The sequence below is a fragment of the Echiichthys vipera genome (assembly GCF_963691815.1).
Source record: "Echiichthys vipera genome assembly, chromosome: 4".
In the NCBI taxonomy this organism is placed as follows: Eukaryota; Metazoa; Chordata; class Actinopteri; order Perciformes; family Trachinidae; genus Echiichthys; species Echiichthys vipera.
Genome location: NC_139829.1, coordinates 31,209,700 through 31,232,482, shown reverse-complemented (window position 1 = coordinate 31,232,482; position 22,783 = coordinate 31,209,700). Strand labels below are relative to the sequence as shown.

General features: G+C 46.1%; 1 protein-coding gene across 1 annotated transcript in view; it reads left to right on the top strand.

Moving 5' to 3' along the window:
• olfml2a (olfactomedin-like 2A) overlaps positions 1–20,491 on the top strand; it is a 28,907-nt gene extending 8,416 nt beyond the window's left edge. The window contains exons 2-8 of the mRNA XM_083913070.1: positions 3,764–4,027; positions 5,441–5,548; positions 5,677–5,853; positions 5,988–6,234; positions 11,614–11,922; positions 12,098–12,283; positions 15,900–20,491. Coding sequence (XP_083769196.1) covers positions 3,764–4,027; positions 5,441–5,548; positions 5,677–5,853; positions 5,988–6,234; positions 11,614–11,922; positions 12,098–12,283; positions 15,900–16,504 — 1,896 coding nt within the window. The 3' untranslated portion in view covers positions 16,505–20,491. The remainder of the gene's footprint in view (positions 1–3,763; positions 4,028–5,440; positions 5,549–5,676; positions 5,854–5,987; positions 6,235–11,613; positions 11,923–12,097; positions 12,284–15,899) is intronic.
• The last annotated feature ends 2,292 nt before the right edge of the window (positions 20,492–22,783 follow it).

The window sequence follows — 22,783 nt, the reverse complement described above, 5'->3', positions numbered from 1 at the left end:
ATAACGCCGGCTGCTGTGGATGGAGGACTGAACCAGACTGAAGCTGAGCGGTTACAGGAAAATGTGTGGACGGGTATCGCTTGGTTCCCAGTATTGGCATTCAGCGTGCCCGTCTGGGGTGGGTCAATTGCTTTGGCCCCGTAAGTGCTGCTTGTAGCGTTCTCAAGAACCCTTCATCCAACTGACTTCACACGCCTGCTAACTGTAGTCACATGGGGACAGGATCACATCTAAATTATAAGGAGTCTGTGTTGCCGATAAAAGTGACACCACATGTCCCTAAATCTCACCACAGAACCTACATACGTCTCCTATATCAAGTATTCCCCCAGGCCATGGTGGAAGAACATGTAATATGCAGTACGTATTGGTTGAGTCTTGGAAAAATGCACAACAGAGGACACGGCTGGATTCCATGTGGCTGCTAAAGGGTCAGACAGGGTTTTATTACAGCGCGGCTTTAAAAGGAGCTCCACTGATGTTACACGTCAGTCTGTTTCCAGGTGTTGGGGAACACTTCTGCAGATTTGGGGAAAGTACTATAAAGCCTTTTGTGTCCAGAGGGAGCTGTGTGAAATCTGATTAATGTCCTGAAGCAATGTCATTTGAGTTTGAGGTGGAGTGAAGTGAGCTTACAGACCTGCTCATCTCTGCTGAAGGTTCCATTTTGAGTTTTTTAGTTTTGACCTAATGATGAATATCTACAGCACAATTCATGGAAATCTTGCTACTGTATTGTAATTAGAGATACGTTGTCATGGACCAAAGTGTGGATCAATGAACATATGACATCACTGCCTGACCCTCTTGAGCAGTGGCGTGCACAGACTTTTTGAAGGGCAGGGGCGAAAACGGCACATATAGCACATCCTTGCCACTGAGAAGGCACACATTTTGGCTCCTAGAGAACAATTTAGCGCATGTTTTGACTCCTAGAGGACACTTTAGCACAGGTTTATGCTCCTAGAGGACACTTTAGCACATGTTTTGGCTCCTAGAGGACACTTTAGCACACATTTTGGCTCCTAGAGGGCACTTTAGCACACATTTTGGCTCCTAGAGGGCACTTTAGCACATGATTTGGTTCCTAGAGGGCACTTTAGCACACATTTTGGCTCCTAGAGGGCACTTTAGCACGTTTTGGTTCCTAGAGGGCACTTTAGCACACATTTTGGCTCCTAGAGGACACTTTAGCACACATTTTGGCTCCTAGAGGGCACTTTAGCACATGTTTTGGTTCCTAGAGGGCACTTTAGCACACATTTTGGCTCCTAGAGGGCACTTTAGGACATATTTTGGCTCCTAGAGGACACTTTAGCACACATTTTGGCTTTCAAGAGGGCACTTTAGCACATGTTTTGGCTCCTAGTGGGAACTTTAGCACACATTTTGGCTCCTAGAGGGCACTTTAGGACATATTTTGGCTCCTAGAGGACACTTTAGCACACATTTTGGCTTTCAAGAGGGCACTTTAGCACATGTTTTGGCTCCTAGAGGGAACTTTAGCACACATTTTGGCTCCTAGAGGGCACTTTAGGACATATTTTGGCTCCTAGAGGACACTTTAGCACACATTTTGGCTTTCAAGAGGGCACTTTAGCACATGTTTTGGCTCCTAGAGGACACTTTAGCACACATTTTGGCTCCTAGAGGAAACTTTAGCACATGTTTTGGCTCCTAGAGGGCTCTTTAGCACACCTTTTTCAACAATTGGGGCCGCCCAAGTCTGCATCCCATTGTGTGTTTTCATTGACATCAATCTAACATGTGGCTTTGCTTTCAGTCTGAACACACCTTTATTCAGACCAGCTAACAACAAGGCAAATGAAAGGCTACAGCTGTTTCAAAACCAATTTACAAACCTAACCTTCAAGGTTGTGCTCTGTTAATCCAACCCAGCCTTCAATGGGGAATAAGGGAAGATGGATTTTATTGCATAAAGTGGAGAAATTCACAGAAACACCACCTGAACATTTATAAGATCACCACGAACAAATGTGCAGTAAGTCTAAAATCTGTATTAATGTGAGGGAGCTGTATCTCAGCTGACAGTACACTCCCAAAGGGTGGGTGTGGGGCGTCTGCTCAGGCTGCCATGCATTTCTTCCTGTTTATGAAGTAAGCCCTGAGCATGGTCTGCCTAAGCTCTGTCATCGTGGCAGCCAAAGGACAGCTGCTTATGCACAATCGTTGGGAGTTATGTTCGTCTCTGAGGCTTTCCTCTGAGTCACACCTGCTGACAGCCAAAACATGGGAAGCTTTTGGGTCTTTTTCAGGATCTCCATTCCTCGCCTTGCCTTTGTTTCCCTACATTAAATAATGGGTTTATAACTCATGGAAGTCCAGCAGGAGTTAGACTAATAGAAAAGATGGCATTTCATGGGATTGGATAAATAAACAGCTCAATCCAGGTCATTACCATCCAAGTCTGGGGCCGTATTCAGATTAAAGCTCAGAGTAGCTGATTCAAAAGTAACTCTTACTAATGAGGGACGTTTCACTCCTAATTTTAGGACTCCTAACTTTTAAGATAAGCTAAGAGTCACTTTAGCACACGTTTAGGCTCCTAGAGGACACTTTAACACACGTTTATGCTCCTAGAGGACACTAACACATTTTTTGGCTCGAGGACACTTTAGCACATGTTTTGGTTCCTAGAGGACACTTTAGCACACGTTTATGCTCCTAGAGGACACTTTAGCACATGTTTTGGTTCCTAGAGGACACTTTAACTCAGTTTATGCTCCTAGAGGACACTTAAGCACACGTTTGGTTCGTAGAGGACAGATTAGCACACCTTTTTCATTGACATCAATCTAACATGTGGCTTTGCTTTCAGTCTGAAAAAAACTTTATTCAGACCAGCTAACAACAAGGCAATTGAAAGGATACAGCTGTTTCAAAACCAATTTACAAACCTGGTCCTGGTCCACTCCTGGTTCTGGTCCTGGTCCTGGTCCAGTCCCAGCCTGGTCAGATGTGTACATGAACTGATGAAGCCTCTTGGATGAGAGGTGAAACGTCTTCCTAGACAAAGAACCAAGTCCAGTTGCTTTTTACTGAAATTGCTTTGACAACGACGACCTGGACACATGAGAACATTCACAGGCTTATCCCAACTCCAAACTTTCCTTTGATAACATCTTTCCTTTCATCTACAAGTTGAGCGAGGAACAGGAGTTGGTCATTGGTCCAGTTTGGTTTTCTCAGATGTGTCCGTATCAGCCGTGGTTATTCTAGCCCTGTACATAAAAAGCTCCTTATATAGACCTACAGATCCACTGATTGTCAGTTGGTCGACCAACAAGCTAAACAAACTTTACCAATAAGTTTATTCTTGGTTCATCTTTATTTGCATATAACACGCTATTCCCCAAAGTGTTTCTATCATAAATTCACTCTGAGGGACTCACTCCCTCTCAGCCAATCACTGTGGGCATAGAAGGGACAAACATGATGTCACCCCTAGCAACGAGGTCAACCCCGCCCTCTTCTCTTGTCTCAGGAGTCCTCCCCCCCCCCCCCCCCCCCCACTCCTTAGGAAAAGTTGGACTGAGAGGCTTTGGGAACAGGTTTGAAGAACAAATGTTTTATGAATACGGCCCCAGATGTGTTCAATTCTTATGTAGCCCTGAATGATAAATATACGTTTCCACTGTATGCATCTAAGAGATACTTGTGTGCAAACTTGTGTGTGTGTGTGTGTGACAACACAAAAAAGGACATTTTCATTTGATCTGACAATCCACGTTGTGTCTTCCAGATCTTTGGGGAGACTGAGCCCGTTCGGATGACGTCAGAGGGCTCAGACTGCCGCTGTAAGTGCATCATGCGCCCCCTGACCAAGGACGCCTGTGTGCGGCTGCGGAGCGGCAGCGTCCGCGTGGAGGACTTCTACACCGTGGAGACAGTCAGCTCTGGATCCGACTGCAAGTGCTCCTGCACGGCCCCGCCGTCCTCCCTCAACCCCTGCGAGAACGAGTGGAAGATGGAGAAGCTGAAGAAACAGGCGCCCGAGTTACTGAAAGTGAGGAGGTTAAAACCATAAAGCTGCTAAACGTAGAATATTTATGTGATCATGGCGTCTTTCAAAGACAATTCCATGTTATATACATTTGCATCTATTTGTTGTCTTCAACACATTTGACCACCATGTGTCGCATGAGTCAGAAATATTCAAATCCTACAAACAACAGCTTTGGAGTCCAAATTTTAACCACTAAAACTGCTGAAAATAACAGCAAACCTCTGACTGGGCTGTAGTTGCATGTCATCGAACATCTTCTGCGGACACGTCAGCACACCTCTGCACATACCTACAGCACACTTTCATTGTTCACAGGCAGCAGAAGCACGCTATGTACCATATGAGACAAAAGGCAGTTCCAGATGTCTGACTGCACTTTAAACTCTAGATTAGGCCGATCCACATCTGAGGGGAACGACTCCACTGAAAAGGAAGAGTCAGAAAACTACGTTCACGCTGCAGTATCAGCATAAGTGCCCTCCCGAAACATTTGCTCTGATTAACACTATTGACGACCACACTGAGCGCTCTCAGTCTGGGGTTCATTCAGGGCGCACTTACACTGTTCCTCTGCCCGTGCCCCATGCTTTAGGGTCCTTGTCCCCCCCTCCAGGCCCGTTTGTACTCACACTACCTGGGCCTCGGAGAATGCTTCTTGCTGCCTATACGTCATCACGCCGTAACACGTCACACGCATTGATGACGTCATGGCGATGCGTGGCTTTGTTTCCAGATCTTTCCGTAGACCTTGGAGTTTTTGTGCGTCTTGTCGACTGTTTTTGAATCTTTTCATCGACCAAATCTGCAGTAAACACTCCACCTCCGCATCACACCAACGTGAACCTTTCACCGCCATTGTTTTAAATGTCCGCGCATGGTCCCTCCTTCTTTTTTCTATGTCCCAACAGGCGCACAGGAAATGACCTCAGAACCGCCGTAGGCCTCGTGCTCGTACACGTGCGCACGCTCGTGCTCGTACACGTGCAAACGCGCTTTACAAAAGCCCACCTCTCCCAAACGGGCCGTGGACGGCAAGCGTGCCGCTCCTAGACGCGGTACGGTTGCACTCACACTGGTCAAAGGAACCAGACTTTAGCCGTGGAACGTGCTTGGGCACAGTACGGAGGCACAGTGGGAGTGCGCCCTTATTCTGATTGTAAAATGTCCGATTCAATGCAAAATCAGATATGGGTCACATGTGTGAACGGAGCCTAAGTTAATCAAATGGACTCTGAATGAACCCCAGACTGAGAGCGTTCAGTGTGGTCGTCAATAGTGTTAATCAGAGCAAATGTTTCGGGAGGGCACTTAAGCTAATACTGCCGTTAAGAGGAGACCCATAAAGCTGCCAGGTTTGTGATCAGGAGACGGTGATTAATGCTGTTCTCTTCCTTTTACGGTACCAACGACCAGCTCCAGACTATGGTGGACCTCCTGGAGGGAACACTTTACAGCATGGATCTGATGAAAGTGCACTCCTACATCAACAAGGTGGTGTCTCAGATGAACACTCTGGAAGAGGTAGGCAAACTCATGTCCTTGTGTCGTTATAATCAAAGGGTTGAAAGGGGGTTCATGCACTTTGTTTATTAGCCGGTGTCATTTTAACGGATTGGGATTGCTGTGATGACGATGATGTTATCTTGCAGACAATCAAGACGAACCTCACGCGGGATAATGAATTTGTTCGAGACAGCATGACGAGCCTCACCAACCAGTTCAAGAGATACGAGAACTACTCCAACATTATGATGAGCATCAAGAAGGAGATCTCCAGCCTCAGCCTGCAGCTGCTGCAGAAAGACTCGTCTGAGAGCAAAGCGCAGGTTCAAAGAAACACTTTCTCTGCTGTTGTTATTATGAGAACTAGTCATTAATGGTTATGATAGTCGACAAATAAAACCCAAGTCCATATAACCTGACAAAGCTCCCTGACTTAACCAGAATGTCTTGTTTCCAGGACACTCATGATGAGAAAACCAAGGAGGCTGTAAAAACACCCAACAAAAAGAACCCTGCAGCCAAACTCTCCCCAAAGCCGCCCAAAGAAAAGGTCGTAAAGCCCAAGAAAGAGGTCATTAAACCCGGGAAGCCAACCAAGCCTGACCCTACGGCCAAAGCCAAGGTGGTCGGCCACCAGCCCGGTGTGGTGAGGGGCATCACATACTACAAGGCGGCCAAGACCGACGAGGACGAGCACAGAGGAGGTGAGAGCTTTCAGCTTGGCTCGGGACGCTCTTTATACTCTCCCAGCATTGTGGTGTGTTCATAGAAAGCCCCCCTCTCTGAGCTAAAGCAAACATTGTGCTTGTACTTTAGCTGAGTTTGCACTCCCATCTGTGTGCGATCATCTGTACGTGATCCACTGTGGGTGTTGAAAATGATCCAACTTTGTTTCTTCAGCAATCTAATCTAACCCCCCCCATGACACTCTGCTGGATCAGGATCAGCCAGCAGCCGTAGACTCAGGGTTCAGATCTTTATGAGCTGGATTTAGTTTCCAATAAAGGACAATATGAAGCTTTCCTGAGAATGTTATTTCACACAAATGTGAGATAAGGCTGTGGTTGTGTTGCAAACTCGACACTTAAGCGCAAGGCAATAAAACAGGGAAGATCTAACTTCCACATTTTTTGAGACTGTCAAATAATCAAATCCTACTGGGAAGAGATCCACAAACATATTAAACATATATTTAATGTGAACATCCCATTAAAATGGGAAACTCTGTTTTTGGGCAACATAATGTTTGAAACGTGGAACATAAAAGACAAAACACTGCTGACCACACTGTTGGCAGCTAGTAAGGATTGGATCGACATTGTTTATGAGATCTATGTTATGGAGAAGATTTCTTTTTCCCTCAAAAGCCTGTGAATGTTCTCATTCGTCCAGGTCGTCGTTATCCTCAAAGCAATTTCAGTCAAAAACAACTGGACTGGTTGTTTGTCTAGGAAGACGTTTCACCTCTCATCCAAGAGGCTTCATCAGTTCATGTACGCATCTGACCAGGACCAGGACCAGGAACAGGACCAGGCTGGGACTGGTCCAACTAACTGGTGTGAGATCCAGGTCTTTAACCTCTCACAAGGCCGATGATGTCACTGAAACCCTTTGTGCTCCAAGTGCCAACGACCGTCGTTAGAGTGACAGTCGTTGGTGGGCAGTTGGTTTCGACTTCGTTAGTGCTCCATTGAGTCTGAACGACAGTCGTTGGGGTCACAAGAGGCCATTTGTGAACAGTTGTTCTTTGAGGTTAGATTGTTGAATGAAGGGATGAAAGGGCAGCATTGTAAATTGGAGATAAGTGGTGTCTCAGACCTCCTCCTCTGTTTAGCGATGGTTTCTCCACTTTTACAGAGATGCTTCTTTTACTCCTCTTTCAAACCATCTGTCCTCTCCGTCCAAAATTTGGAAATTGTTGTCATCAAAGGAGTGGGCTTTCTCCTTGAGGTGTGAGTGGACAGCAGAGTCCAGGTCTGAGGAGTGAGCTCTCCTGTGTTGGGCCATGCGTTTATGCAGTGGTTGTTTTGTTTCTCCAATGTAAAGATCTTTGCATTCCTCGTTGCATTGGACAGCATAAACCAAAGTTTCCCTCAAAGTTGAGAAAGGACATTTTTATAGGATCTGGACCAAATGGACTGAGTATGTAAAACCAATCAGTACTGACTTTATCTGACTATACCTGTGCTTTGTGTGAACCTACCCCCTTTTATTATGTATGATGTAATGATTACATGTAAGGGTGCGCTCCCCGGTTTTGTTGTTCTTGTGTTGATGCTTCCACCTGGAACGGTTCGGGTCCGTGGGAGAAAGCTCCAGAAGGGCAGTTTGTACAACATCATTGTATCTTTGACAAACTGAGTCAACGTATGTGAGAAGTGATGTATGTGATGGAGGTCTGCCTTTCTGAATAACAAGAGAATAGCAAAAAAAAACAGGGAAGATCCTCTCGATACAAGACTTCTTTCTGTGTTGTTTGAGGCAAAGCCGGTGTAGTCAGCGCAGGATTGGGTTGATTCAGTGAGCAGGAAATCTTTTATTGGCAAAGCTCATAGAGTTAGTGGAATGCTGTCTGAATGGAGCTCTGCCATGTCCATCACATGCCTCAGCTTCACTCCTCACAACAATGCGTGGGGACCCTCATCAATGCAGAGAAAACATCTCCTGACTCCTTCCGATCCTCTTTGAGTCCAGTTGAGTGAATGCACCTGCGCATAATGCTGTCGGGCCGCGTGTTCTGCCGTGAAAGTAAACCTCGGCGAGCTAAGCCACCCCTGTCAAATCATTGAAACCAGTCGGCTGCATTTCCATAATCTCTGGCAGAGCAGGATGCTGAGACGTTTATCCAGCCGGACAAGGTCGACGCACCGTCATTCTTTCTCCTACGAACTCGCATCAGTAAACATAAATGTATCTTGACAACAGGCTTACAAAAGGAACCGTAATATTGAGATTAAGGGATGTAAAGCCAGCGAGGCACAGCCCTATAGTCCTGTACCCCTTCATCGATTTCCAATCAGGGTGTTTCCATGCAGTTTAAAAACCTGATCATAATCCGGGCAAGGTCATACCCCGGTTTCTCAAACACCATGTAAACGCCGTACCCGGGTTAACTCAGAGTTCTCATACCGCGGGTAACAGACCTAGAGAACTCCTTTAGTACCTGATTAGAAGAAGAATTACTTTATTTATTTTTCACTCATTATTAATCATGTTACACACACACACACACACACACACACACACACACACACACACACACACACACACACACACACACACACACACACACACACACACACACACACACACACACACACACACACACACACACACACACACTTAAGGAGAGATGTCAGAGCGAGGGGGCTGCCAGTGACCGGCGCCCCGAGCAGTTAGGGGTTCGGTGCCTTGCTCAACAGCACCTCGGCAGTGCCCAGGAGATGAACTGGCACCTCTCCAGCCACCAGTCCACGCTCCATACATGGTCCACACAGGGACTTGAACCAGCGACCCTACTGGACTGAGCTACTGCAGCCCCTATTCGTGCATGTAAACATCTTACCCGGAGTAATATCCGGTTTTGCGTCTGCACATGCTCCGTGGGTTATAACCCCCTCTCCCCAGTCCAATGTAGTGGCTTCAGACCCGGAAATAGACTAAACCAGGAAGCAACGGCGCCGAAAACATTGTGAAAACAACATCAATAGAGCATTCCCTTTAAACCGAGGGAGGACGTCCCCATTGCAACTTCATCCCTACCAAGAAGACGTCGTAATTGAGAGTTACTCCGTCATTTTCCCATTCAACCCCCTTTCATGTATATGAGGGGATCTGATCTGGTTGTTCCCTTCACCCGGGAAAGACCGTTTTCAGGTTACTGATGTGCACGGAAACGCTCTGCGTGTGTCGACTGAAGCCAAATACACGATACAACGTACTGTCCAAACATGGTGAAAGGAAAAAACCTAGTTTGGATGATTTGTTGTTGTGTTTTTCTATTTGCTGTTTTGGTGGTTTCCTAACCCTGTCGCCGCACAGTGAGAGGGTTCCTTGTTCGAATCCCGGCTGGGGCTCTTCTGTGTGGAGTTTGCGTGTTCTCCCCGTGTCTGCGTGGGTTTTCTCCGGGTTCTCCGGTTTCCTCCCACAGTCCAAAGACGTGCAGGTGTTCGGTTCATTGATGACTCTAAATCACCCGTAGGTGTGAATGGTTGTCTGTCTCTGTTCGTCTCTATGTGTCCTGTGATAGACTAGCGTTCTGTCCAGGGTGGACCCCGCCTCACGCCCGATGTCAGCTGGGATCGGCTCCAGCCCCCCGCGTCCCCGACAGGGACAAGAGGCCGTAGAAGGGGCTTACAGCAGCACCCAATGCTTGTTGAGGACAGTAACTGCAGAGTGATACGTGCTTTCATGTCAGTCTCCAAAACAGTTGATCGGTTTTGACAAAAAAAAGTTGCCAAGAGGATTTGGAAAGTCGTCAGATTTAGCAAGAAAGTCGCTAAGTTGGCAACACTGTACGGCGTGCGAGCTTTATGTACACGCTCTGTCGCTTCTTCTCCGTCGTTGGTGTATTTCTGTGACACCAGGCCTGACTGTGTGCTACTGTGCTGTGAGTCGGTTTCATTGGTTTCTTGTGTTCACAAATTTTCTTTCGACAAGACTTTGTGTACTGACAAACTTTTTAGAAACGGGGGGGGGGGGGGGGGGATTTTTGTTGATGAGTGGACATTTCATTTTCAGATATTTTTATATACTTTACTTACTTTATTATACTTTCTATTCAGTTTTAGTCTCATTGTTATTGTCAATGAATGTTTGTCGTGGTTTTTGTTGACAAAACCAACACCAGCTGTTCGACAATCTGACAAGCACTTCATTTAAACATGCTGTATCACTCTAAATAAAGCCGTAGATGATTCAATTATTTGGGGTCGCAGCTGCAATAACATTCTGCGGCAAAAGGTGGCTTTGTATTCTTTATTTATAAACCACTTTAAGCTCAGAGACAGGAGAACAGTAGAACAGGCTGGGTTAGGAAGGGAAAAGGAGAAAGAAGTTAAGAGAAGAGGAAGGACACTACATGTATAATATGTGCTGCTGCCGAGGAGCCACATACTGCACAGAGAATGAGAGGTTCAGGAACCCTTTTTAAAAGATAGTTGAAAGTCCATTTAGGGAAATATCCCCAATTCAAGCCCCCACCACAGCGACTTCCTGGTTGATTCAATCAGGAAGTGCCCAAAAACGTCAGTTCTCTGAGTGTCCACTAGGGGCAGGTTTCATAACAGAGCAGTTTCTCATTGACCCCCAGTGCCCGACACTGCCCCCCACGATTTCAGGTGGTACCACAACGTTTGCTCTGTATCGGTTCCTTTTTTTTTTATTCAAAAACTTTAAAGTTTACAATTTTACACGTCACAAGAACATACAGTACATATTATAATTAGTGCAAAGTCAGTAAAAAGTCCATGATGTTTTTATAAAGTGCTGTGTGTTACAAGTTCAACCCCCCACCACAGCGACTTCCTGTTTTGATCCAATCAGGAAGCTCCAAAAACGTCAGTTCTCTGAGTGTCCACTAGGGGCAGGTTTCATAACATAAACGTTATGAATATTAGGGGCGTGGCCTCTTGAGTGACAGCTAGCCTCTGGCCCTCACTGCTCCTCGGAGGTAAACATCAGCCAGATGGACGTACGCCCCTCCCCCTACGTCACATACATGCCCTTTTTTTGGTCAGAGGAAATGAGTCGGAGTCAAAGTCTGACAAGATGATGACCTCCGTAGGCGAGGACGACTGGATCGAGTTAGAGAACGGACCTTGATGGAGAGGATACGTCCATTTTTTATGCAGTCTATGCACGAAACTCTCCTGGATCATCCTGCCCTAGGGTAACCATCACAAGAGCAACAAGTAGCTTCTTCACTATGTGTCTTCTCCGTCACTATTCAGCCTCAGGACTGCCTCAACGTGTCTTTCGCAATCTGCTGAATTTCAAACTGAATCTTGAGTTTTGTAGTTTTGTGGAATCTTAGGTTTCTCCTTTATCTTCTGGCCTCACGCTTCACGTCTCTCCCCCCTCAGACCATCCTGCCAAAACGTACACAGTCCATCACATCACAGAAAACCAGTCAGAGGATGGAGGAGCTGAAATGGTTCTGGAAACCATTGAGGCCACTGTGGCTAAACCCGTTACCACTACTGATGTTCCCACCACTACAACTACTACCACCACCACCACCACCACAACTGCTGGCACCACAACTACCACCACTACTAGACCCACAACTATCACAACACAGAGTACAGCAGCATCTGAAAGACCAGCTCCGACCATTGTACTGGTGCTGGACAACTCCAATAACAACAGTCGGCCCATTCTCCACAGAGCAGGTATGAGCTAAATACCCCACTGTGGTTAAACTCAGTATTCTGTTGCAGGCTGTGACTGCAATGACAGAGGCAGATTAAGCAAATGTATGAAAATGAGAGTGAAATTGATTTGAGACCATGTTAATGCAAGTAACTCTCTCCCGTACATGTTTAATGTTGTGCTCATTTCTTCCAGGGAAGATCCTGAACTGTGAAGGGACTCTCGCATCCATAGACCAGCCGGAGAAGCAGCACAGTTATGGGCGCAACGAGGGAGCCTGGATGAAGGATCCCCTGGCTAAGGACTCCAAGATCTACGTCACTAACTATTACTATGGCAACAACTTGGTGGAGTTCCGCAACCTGGACAACTTCAAGCAAGGTTTGCCTCAATTAGGTCTTTTGCAATGATCCATTTGTCCGACCTGACTCCTCCAGATGGATTGATTCTCATTTTCTCAGCAAATCAATCTGGGAACCTTGTTTGGAGATCTTTTGGGGAGGGGCAAAAATACTGGTTGCTGATTGGATAAACCATCTGTTAAATCAACCAATCAGATCACTGAAGCGTATGACGTACTAACAACATGGAGGCAAAGCTCAGAAAGTAAAAAACATGTAGGTAAAGGATATTTGCTGTTTGTTTTAACGCACATTTACGGATCAAAGGCCCAATTTCAGGAGCCCGGTCCATATTCAACAGAAGGACCCAGAGAAAAAAGTCCCCACACATTAACCGAAGCACCAACGGCGTACTTAGTGAAGCCAGAGTTTATTAAAGAGTGTTTTAAAGACTTACCTACTGGCCCCTGTACCAGCTCCTCTCATAGTAAAGTCCATTACAGTGGATTACCAAAGTCAATCCCAAAGGAAGGAGCCCATTGGTGCTTTGTTGTGTGTGTAGGGACTCTTCTCCTGCTGCTGCAGAGGTTTGCTGTTATTTTCAGCAGCATTAGTGGTTAAAAAAGACCTTTGAATGCCTTCACCGTACTGCCCCGAGCTAATCACTGTTAGCCATGTCCGAATGTTAGCGACCGGATTTCTCCATTAATAGGATTTACTTGTCTCGATGGCTTCTTTGGTGCAAGTGTCGAAAAAGACCATGGCATGATTTCCCTTTAAGGATAGGTACAGACCTTAAATGGTTAAGGGGCGGCAGTAGTTCAGTCCAAAGGTGACTTGGCTGGGAACTGGAGGGTTCACCGGCTGGAGAGGTGCCAGTTCATCTCCTGGGCACTGCCGAGGTGCTGTTGAGCAAAGCACCGAACCCCCAGCTGCTCGGGGCGCTTCTTCTAAGGTTAGTTCAGGTCATCGATGAGCAAGTCTCACAAGAGGTCGAGTTTTCGCAAATCTAGGGTTACCAACTAGAAACCACAAGATTTAGGGCTAAGAAATAAAGGTTTGAAAACCCATAAAAATACATAAAGCAGTAAAATACTATATATTTATATATATTTGGATTAAATCCTGTGTCAAACCTGTTGAACATTTTAAACGTAGTCATTTTTACAGTGTTATGGTTTTAGGTCGTTCCATAAGAGTCTTATTTCAGTGTTTACAGACTGACAGATCTATCTCAACACACCATTATCATCCCAACACACAGGTCTAACTCTAACATCATCATGTCTTAATGCGTAACCGTGTTGTCTTTTATAACATTGATGACATTGATTCATGCTGATGATCCAATGAGCTCCGTGACACTGATGAGATCTGTGGAATGCACGTCTTGTTTCATGGCTCCACTGGGTGGGAAAGTCAACTTCTATCACGTCCAAATCGACCGAGGAGTTGGATTACACTCTTTGCCAGACTTAAGATGATCTCCCATTGTAGGACTTGGCTTGTTGATCTAGATGTGTTTGGACAATGGACTCTCTAAATGCACTTACATGTGAGGCACCCTGCAGCGCGGTGAGCTCACAGTTGTGTGCGGATGACTAGGTATTTGGAGTTGCGGTGATGCCTGCTGTTCCCTAACATGTGCTCTGGCCTTTCCTTTGAACTGGGCACAGCAGAGAGGGATTAAGAGTGTGGGCTGGTTTTATGGATGGGGGGGTGGTGGTAGGGCGGGGGTCCTACTGCACGTTGTTTTTGTCCTTCACTGGGCTTTCCATTTCCATCGTCATTATCTAAATCAGACTTCCTGAGGTTGAAAGGTTAGGATAGCAGATAGGATGTGATTAGAAAACGACACCTACAGTACAGTGTTTGTTCAGGAGTGGACTACTAAACAAACTGTGTCACTGTCACATGAAACCAGTGTGTACACAGTCTGGCATTGTAAAAACACTGTCAATGGTGCTATGAAGGGCATAAGCTTTACACACACACACACACTGTTGAATGAATCCAACTCATAATAGTAAAGGATAGTGTAGACCAATCCGGTAAAGTACCGGAAGTGAAAGAGCTGCCATGACTGTAGTGGGGTCTCCCTACAGCGTTACTTTTGACAACGATGCGGGCAAGAACCTGTGCAACTCTCTGCTGCTCCAACAGTGGTGGGAAACTTTAACTTTGAACGACACAAACCTTTACCTCATGAAGAGTGCTTGTGTTTATCTATCCTCCATCACTGTAACTCAGATACTTGACGTTTACATTGTGCTCATTAGGTTTCCCTAGTTCAGGGGTGGGCAATTCCGGTCCTAGAGAACCACTGTCCTGCATGTTTTAGGTTTCTCTCTGCTCCAACACACCTGATTCTGATGTTCTGCTCGTTATCACGCAGCTGAAGCTCGTCACAGGTTGATTATTGTTAGACTCAGGTGTGTTAGGGTAGGGAGGAACCTAAAACATGCAGGACAGTGGCTCTGTGTGTGACCACGGCAGCCATGATAGAGGCGTCTAACGTGAGCTAGCAAAGCAGAGTTAGCTTAGCTGACGTTACTTTTTCACTGTGCTAAGCTAGGCAGGCTCATGATGTTCACTGTGAGACTGACGAGTGTGAACCAGAACTGAGCGTCTGTTGCTGTTGGGAACAAAGTCCCCTCTGTTAATGTTCTTGATCCACTTCTGGAGAACATCTATACTAAATTAACCACAAGTTGGCCCCTCAGGAGTGTCTAAAAGAGCTGTTTTTGGGGCAAGACCCTTCTCAACGATTTCGTAAGAAAATTGCTGTCAGCTGCCGGTCTTACAGACCTGATCATTTGCCTTTCATGGTTGCGTTAATAGTGCTGTTTGTTTGCACACTCTTTAAGGCTAAGGCCTGATAACTGAATATTCAAATACAGTATAATCTCTGGCTATGCATGCTACGACTGTTCAGTGTTAACAACATGACGGCTTCTGCAGATGAGATGAGCAGCTATGGAGCAAGCCGCTCACTAACTCTTTGTTCTCTGGATCCTTCTGTTGAATATGGACCGGGCTCCTGAAATTGGGCCTTTGATCCGTAAATTCACGTTAAAGACAAAGGGAAAATCTCCTTTACCCACATGTTGTTTCCTTTCTGAGCTTTGCCTCCACGCTGTTAGCACGTCACACGCTTCACTCATCTGATTGGTTGGTTTGGCCCGTATGTTGGTGACAGACAGATGGTTTATCCAATCAGGAACCAGGATTTTCACCCCTTCCCAAAAGATCTTTCAACCAGAGTTCAGATTGATTTGCTGAGAAAATGAGAATCATCCATCTGGAGGAGTCAGGTTGTGACAAAGGTGCTACAAGCTTGCTATATTATTCTGTTTATTGCATGGCTGGTTGTTGATCAAACACATTAATCACCTTAAATCTTCTTAAATTATTTCCTTACCACAAGTTGGCCCCTCAGGAACTATTAAAAGTAGGTGAGGGCGGAGTAAGGTGAATACGTTCTGGCTTTCCTTAGAGCCACAATGGAGCCACTGGTGACACATGCACATGAGCTACTGATGAATGCAGTTGCATCAGAAGTAACAGAATGTATTTATTGTCAGATGAGGATTGAATATTCACTCATGATTTATAATAAATAAGTAACGCTAATGTGCCATTCTTGTTTTTTGTAGGCCGATGGAGCAACCTCTTCAAACTGCCTTACAACTGGATAGGCACAGGCCATGTTGTTTATAACGGAGCCTTCTACTACAACAGAGCCTTCACCAAGAACATCATCAAGTATGATCTGAGGATGCGCTACGTGGCGGCCTGGACACTGCTGCACGACGTGGTTTACGAGGACACCACCCCGTGGAAATGGAGGGGCCACTCGGACATTGACTTTGCAGTGGACGAAAGCGGCCTGTGGGTGATCTACCCTTCCATCGACTACGACTACAACCAGCAAGAGGTGATCATCATCAGTAAACTGGATCCTGGAGACCTGTCGCTGAAAAAAGAAACCACCTGGAGGACGGGTCTCAAGCGGAACTCCTACGGAAACTGCTTCATCATCTGTGGTGTCTTGTACGCTGTCGACGTGTACAACCAAAAGGAAGGGGAGGTGAGCTATGCTTACGACACCCACACCAACACTGAAGCCATCCCACGCCTGCCCTTCACCAACGAGTACTCCTTCACTACCCAGATTGACTACAACCCCAAGGAGAAGGTGCTGTATGCCTGGGACAATGGCCATCAGCTCACATACCGGGTAAACTTTGTCGACCAGTGAGCACAGCTAGCTTGTGCTTTAAACAGCTCACTTTGGGCCTGCCAGTGTGGCACCTAAATAGACAGATACTCCACATTTGACAGCCTAGAAGCAGCCATATTGGACTCCTCAGGACATAAGGATGAACCTACACCCGCCTTCCAGTATCAATGCACCCTATTCAGACACCAGACCTCACAGTGTACCAAACATACATGCCTCAAATGTGTAATGGGATGCGACTGTAAAATATGTCAAAAGAATGGACAATGAAAATAATCTCATGGGTTGAGTTCAAGCTCATCGGGTCGATCTTAAGAAAGCATAGAGGTTTTGTTATATGTTCGTTTATGAGACGTCAGCAGGCTGGCTAACAGCAGACAGATACATAGCTACGGTTAGTTGAAAATAAGCACACCGCATGTGTTACAGCATCCGTCACAGTGGATTTTCTATCCAATTTCTGAAAGTGGAGTCACCTCACAATCACTATAGACAGGAAGAGTGATTACAGCGACCTTTGTCCTCTTGCTCTTGTGCATTTGGGCATTTGGGCACTTGAGTGATGTATTATTATACATTTTCTATTGCTACCAAGACGCATACTAAAGACGTGAAGCCATCAAGAGTCGTTGAGACTATTTTGTCCTGTGGAAAGAGAAAAGACAGAGGAGAGTTTATTCTGATACTAATTAAACTATGTCAAGACATTGACCATAGAGTATATGGAAATTGGTTAGATTTCGCAGAACAGGCTCTGCTCTTTGATGGAGCAACGAGAACTCTGCTTTAAGAACTCATCTCCCCTGAAATAAAGACACGAACTTCAAATCTTAGTGAAGACGGTGGCACGAAACCTTGACACCTAAATTTATTCGGATTACCGGTAGAGAACTGTCCGTGGACAGGAGAGTCTAAAACCGAGGAAGCTATCTTACTTGTTATGTAGCTGCGTTTCATCACCCACTTTCATTTAACCTTCCTCTGCCAGAGGATGAACTGCGCCACCAAACAGATTTTCAGACGGGTCACGAGAGTCGATAGGACAAGTAGAGCTGACCATGATCGTGAACAGACACGGCAAATACTGCAGTTTACCAGCTACACAGTCCTACGAGTAGTCATCATGTCCTCAAGCCTACAACTAACAGTTGTGAATGCCTCAGCTAACTGGTGTTTGTAATGCTAACTTTAGCTATTAGCTGTGTAAATAACTCATGTAAGCAAAAGGAAAATATAAAAACATTATGCTCATGTAACTTTTCATCCACTCACGTGATGTTCCCGACACTTTCAAATGAGGCTGTGCCCATTTAGGGGATCCGAAGTATACGCCGTTAATTCCATTGGCGCCAACTGAAATGCATCTTTAGTATAGAAAATACACAGCTAGTGTTATTAGCCTCCACCCCAACATTTAACTCAACCAATGAGATTATTTCTGCCTCCTGAACCATCAGCTGTTGCCTCTCTTGCCCGTCTGTTCCATCCTATCACCGAGCACCTTGACCATGAACCTGCTTTGATGATTACTCCGACCTCATGATGCTTCCTCTCTCCTCACCATTGACGTTGTTTTGCCGGATGTGTTGAATATAATATGAACTCCAATGTACACACATTTCTATGCTTGAGATTTTTGTTTTTATACATTTACATGAATTGATTTGACAATATGATACAACTTTACTTTTTCTGATTTCAATGCATCTTGTCACTTTCTGTGTTGTTTGTATTAAAATACACAGTTTTCATTGTTTATAACATTTGCATAACCACTACATTTGTATCCAATATTTGAACATTTTCACCTCAATGGAAATTAGCAACCGTGACCAGTCATGCTCACTCTTGCCATCTTCAATAACAAACACCAGAAACCATGAATGTTTGTGTTTTTCTGACCATGACTGACCGAATGTGTTGGGCAAATAATGGGAATTATGAGCTTTAAAGGGAAACTTCTGGATTCTTCAGCCTGGACACTGTTTCCAATGGTTTGTGTCTGAGGGCGCACTCCCACTGTCCTTCCGTCTTTAGGGTCCTTGTCCCCCCCTCCAGGCCCGTTTGTACTCACACTACCTGGGCCTCTGAGAATGCTTCTTGCTGCCTATACGTCATCACGCCGTAACACGTCACACGCATTGATGACGTCACGGCGATGCGTGGCTTTGTTTCCAGATCTTTCCGTAGACCTCGGAGTTTTTGTGCGTCTTGTCGACTGTTTTTGAATCTTTTCATCGACCAAATCTGCAGTAAACACTCCACCTCCGCATCACACCAACGTGAACCTTTCGCCGCCATTGTTTGAAATGTCCGCGCATGGTCCCTCCTTCTTTTTTCTATGTCCCAACAGGCGCACAGGAAATGACCTCAGAACCGCCGTAGGCCTCGTGCTCGTACACGTGAACGCGCGAACGCGCTCTACAAAAGCCCAGCTCTCTCAGACGGGCCGTGGACGGCCAGCTGGCCTCAGTTATGCGCGGAGTGGTTGCACTCACACTGGTCAAACGCACAAGGCTTGTCCCGAAAAACCTGTTTTGACCCGGTGCAGAAGGACAGTGTGAGTGCGCCCTAAGTGACTAATGGGGAAAACAGTTTAAATTGAAATTAGACCAGTATTATACAAGAGCACTGCAGTTGGAAGCTGCAAAATAGAGTTTAATACACAGGTCATTACAAACTGTCAGATAAGTGCTTGTTTTTGCCACTGACAGCCTCAGGTTGTCATTATATGTGTCTGATAATATTATGGAAAGATGGAGAGCTTGCCGTTATCCTTGAGTTATATCTGCAGGCATCGCAGCTAACACATACATCCATACTCCATAAAAATGGGCAATCTGGGTTACCGTTGAGTGAAAGAGGCAAATGTTTCACATTTATGCACGAGGAACAGCAGCATAACTTCATTGGTTATTTCAGAAGCTTAAAGGTGGAATATGGAGAATGAGCAGAAAACCGCCATCCAGTGTCTCCAGATCGTCATCTCAACAACAAAAAAGAAGTCCAGCAGTGGGGTTGCCCAGTAGCTCCAGGAGACCGGAGTCTGTTTGAGCCTGTTTGAACCCGTCCCCTCCAGAAAATCACAGCATCAAAACAAGGATTAGAGGAGTTTGACTGACAGTTAGCGTTAGCCGTTAGCGTTAGCCGTTCCAGCTAAGTGCAGATGAAAGTGATGTTAGCATCAAGGAGCAGCATAGCCATGTGGGCGTGCATTTGAATGGCGTTCCTCTCCTTTCTCTCAGTCCATGGAGTGAATGCTCGGCCTATAGTGACTCTGGTTGTTGCCCGTCTCCGCTCACTCAGCTGCTGGGACAAAGAACGCCCCCTTCACTGAGGCTCCCAAGCAGTTGCAGGATTGGCTAACTCCATTTCACCCAGTGCCAGCCTAAAGTAGCTGCACCCAACAACAGACAACCCTGGCAACCAGCCACTCAATGCATGAACACAATACATGATTTATAAGGCAGCATCGCCTACAGGGAACGGTACAGAAGGCGTGAAACTCTGCGTCAGAGACGATCCGCGCATCTCTACTGTGTACTAATGCCAGGTCAACACGGCGACTGTAGCTAGTAAGATTACCTCTGCTCTGCCTGCAGTGTACGCATCGCGTGTTAGGGCCCATTTTTAGCACAACTGACCAAGGTAACATTAGTCCGTTTAAGCTGTGCAACGTGTAGCGCGACATTTTGTTGGCACAATCCGGAAATACACAAACAAGGACTATTCCACACCGCTGACTTCATCTTTTCATAATAGTCAGACACTTTTAGTGGAAATATATTGACCAACTTAGACATGAATACATGGAACAAAGCTATGTCCATGTTGAAGAAGACCAAAATTCCCCTTTAAGACACATGAGGTTCCTCTTACGACCCTTTATTGTGTTGTCTTGGTCTTGTACACCATTAAACCACATTATTTTGCTTGTTTTTAAATTATCAGGAGTCATGCTTACTGCAATAAAGTAACTGTTCATTTGTAAAGTCTTCATACATAAACGATAACGTTGTGAAATGTAACACAACATTTAAAACCAGCTGTGTGTGTGTGTGTGTTTGTGCAATGAGAAGAAAATTCCATGTGTAAAGTCTGTATGAGTCGATCTGCAGTGACCCAGTAAATGCCGTGAGATAGCGGGACTCGCCTTGCCCACCTCGTGTTGAAGGGATGATGACTCAGATCTTCTGTTTTCGCGATTGCAAAACTTTCACCATGAGCTGTGTTTAGTTCTGGGGTCAAAGGTCGCCATGCTTTGCTTGTTCTCAGTCCCAAAATACACCCAGCAGCACTGGGTCATGGTAATAAGGGTACGGCTGCCTAATTTCTTGGCTGGGAATTTCAAAATCTTCTAAGTTCAGCTCCAAGTCATGCAAGTCCTGGAGGGAGACAACAGGGAATACACCAAGAGCTGAATGGTGGGTGTGGTAGCTCCATGCATGTGGTCCTCATTTAAAAGGACCTCAGTGCACTGTGGGGTTTTTTTGCACCCACGTAATGAGGTTCATTAATGAGTGCGAGGCAGGGCCGTAGGTTTGACGAGCGCAGCACTAATGGTGTGTCCAATCATGAACTCTGTCACGAAATGTTGACATGTTGTTGTAATGGAACAATGATGTCCATGCTAGCCACGGTGATGAACACTGACAACTCACATGACCTATGCTTCTTCAGTCCCTGCGCCTCACAGTGAGCACAAAGGCTGTCCTGTTGCTAGATCGGGGCTCAACTTGATCCTGTCCACATCAGCAGGGCCTCTCGTTCGTCACCATCACGTACTTATCATGTACCACCGTATCCCTACGGTGACCGGGATGTAAAGCCTTTGTCCCCATGTCACATGCCACTGTGAAGCCAGAGACTGCACCACTGAGCCCCATCATTCATCATTCATGTCCAAGAAGTAATTGGGTTAATGTAGGAAGGGGCTCTCCTTAACTTCCTCAAGGACCTCCGCTTCTCCTCCCTGTAAGGGGACACTCTGTTGCATGATGGATGCATATTTAGGGTTCGTCCACACGATCGAAAACAACCTTTTTTTTCGTCCACTCGGCCTCATCTCCTAAATCTGTGCGTCCACAGGAAACCAGGTGCAGCGACTCCAAACGCTGTAGTAGCCATGCCAGGCCTGGAGGTGGCGCTGTAACTGCCACAGAAATACACCAACAACGGAGAAGAAGAGACGGGGAGACGCTGTGGAGAATCCAAACACCGGAGAGTTTCTCTCCAAATTCTCCTCCATCCTAGAGACAAACGTGTCCCTGGTTCTGGTCTTAGTGGAGACTTTGGTGCTGTTCTGGACTCTGATGCACCCATCACTCTGCAGTTAGTGTCCTCACTGAGCAGAGGGGGCTGCTGGGAGCCCCTTCACTCTGCAGTTAGTGTCCTCACTGAGCAGAGGGGGCTGCTGGGAGCCCCTTCACTCTGCAGTTAGTGTCCTCACTGAGCAGAGGGGGCTGCTGGGAACCCCTTCCCCGTCCCAAAGCACTCCCAGGCGCCACCTTCTCACTACATTTAGAGACTTTTCACAGCTTCTTAGAACTGGATTTAGAAACAGAGCCTAGAGAGCAGTTTAGCTCCTTATTCAGAGCATCAGGGAAAAGGGAGAAATCTGTGCTGGGCCTCATTCAGTCCCATGCATGTGGCTCAGAGTCCAGTTCAGTAAACAGTCTCTGGGTCCGTCTCTGTCCTCTCACGCAGCAGCACTGTTGTTGTTATGTGACGTCGCGGGGTCAGAGGTCGGAGGTGGGGCCATGACGTGGTCCTTTAACCAAGTCTGAGCTTTCACCGTCCAGACCACAACGCCATGGGGGGCGTTTACAATCTTCACACTCTGGGACCCGGTTTTCAGGCTCTGATAACCAGTGTTGGGATAATTGGCTAATTCAAAGTTCAGTTCACACATTTTAAAATGAAGTACTTCAGTTCATACTGTAGTTCACAATGTAAAACACAAAGACAATGAGATGACAATGGGTGTTACTGTACACAGTTAATGGGGTTTGGGTGGAGGATCTGTCTTGACTGTCCTGATTTTTTATTTGCTCGCACAGACGTTGAAATGCCGGGTGCTTCAGTTCAGTGTGCTGTTTCAGGTTTGCTGTGGATGTGACTGAAGCCTGGATTTTCCTTCTGAAAGCCGGCGGGCAAAGTTTGCAGAAGTGGAAGGTTTTTTAAATCCTCACCGAACTCATAGAACTTGTTTAAATGATCAAACGACGCCTCCGTGCTGCTGTAGCCTCCATACTGTGTTTTGTTGTGATGACGTGTGCCGCGGTGTGACCGTCTCTA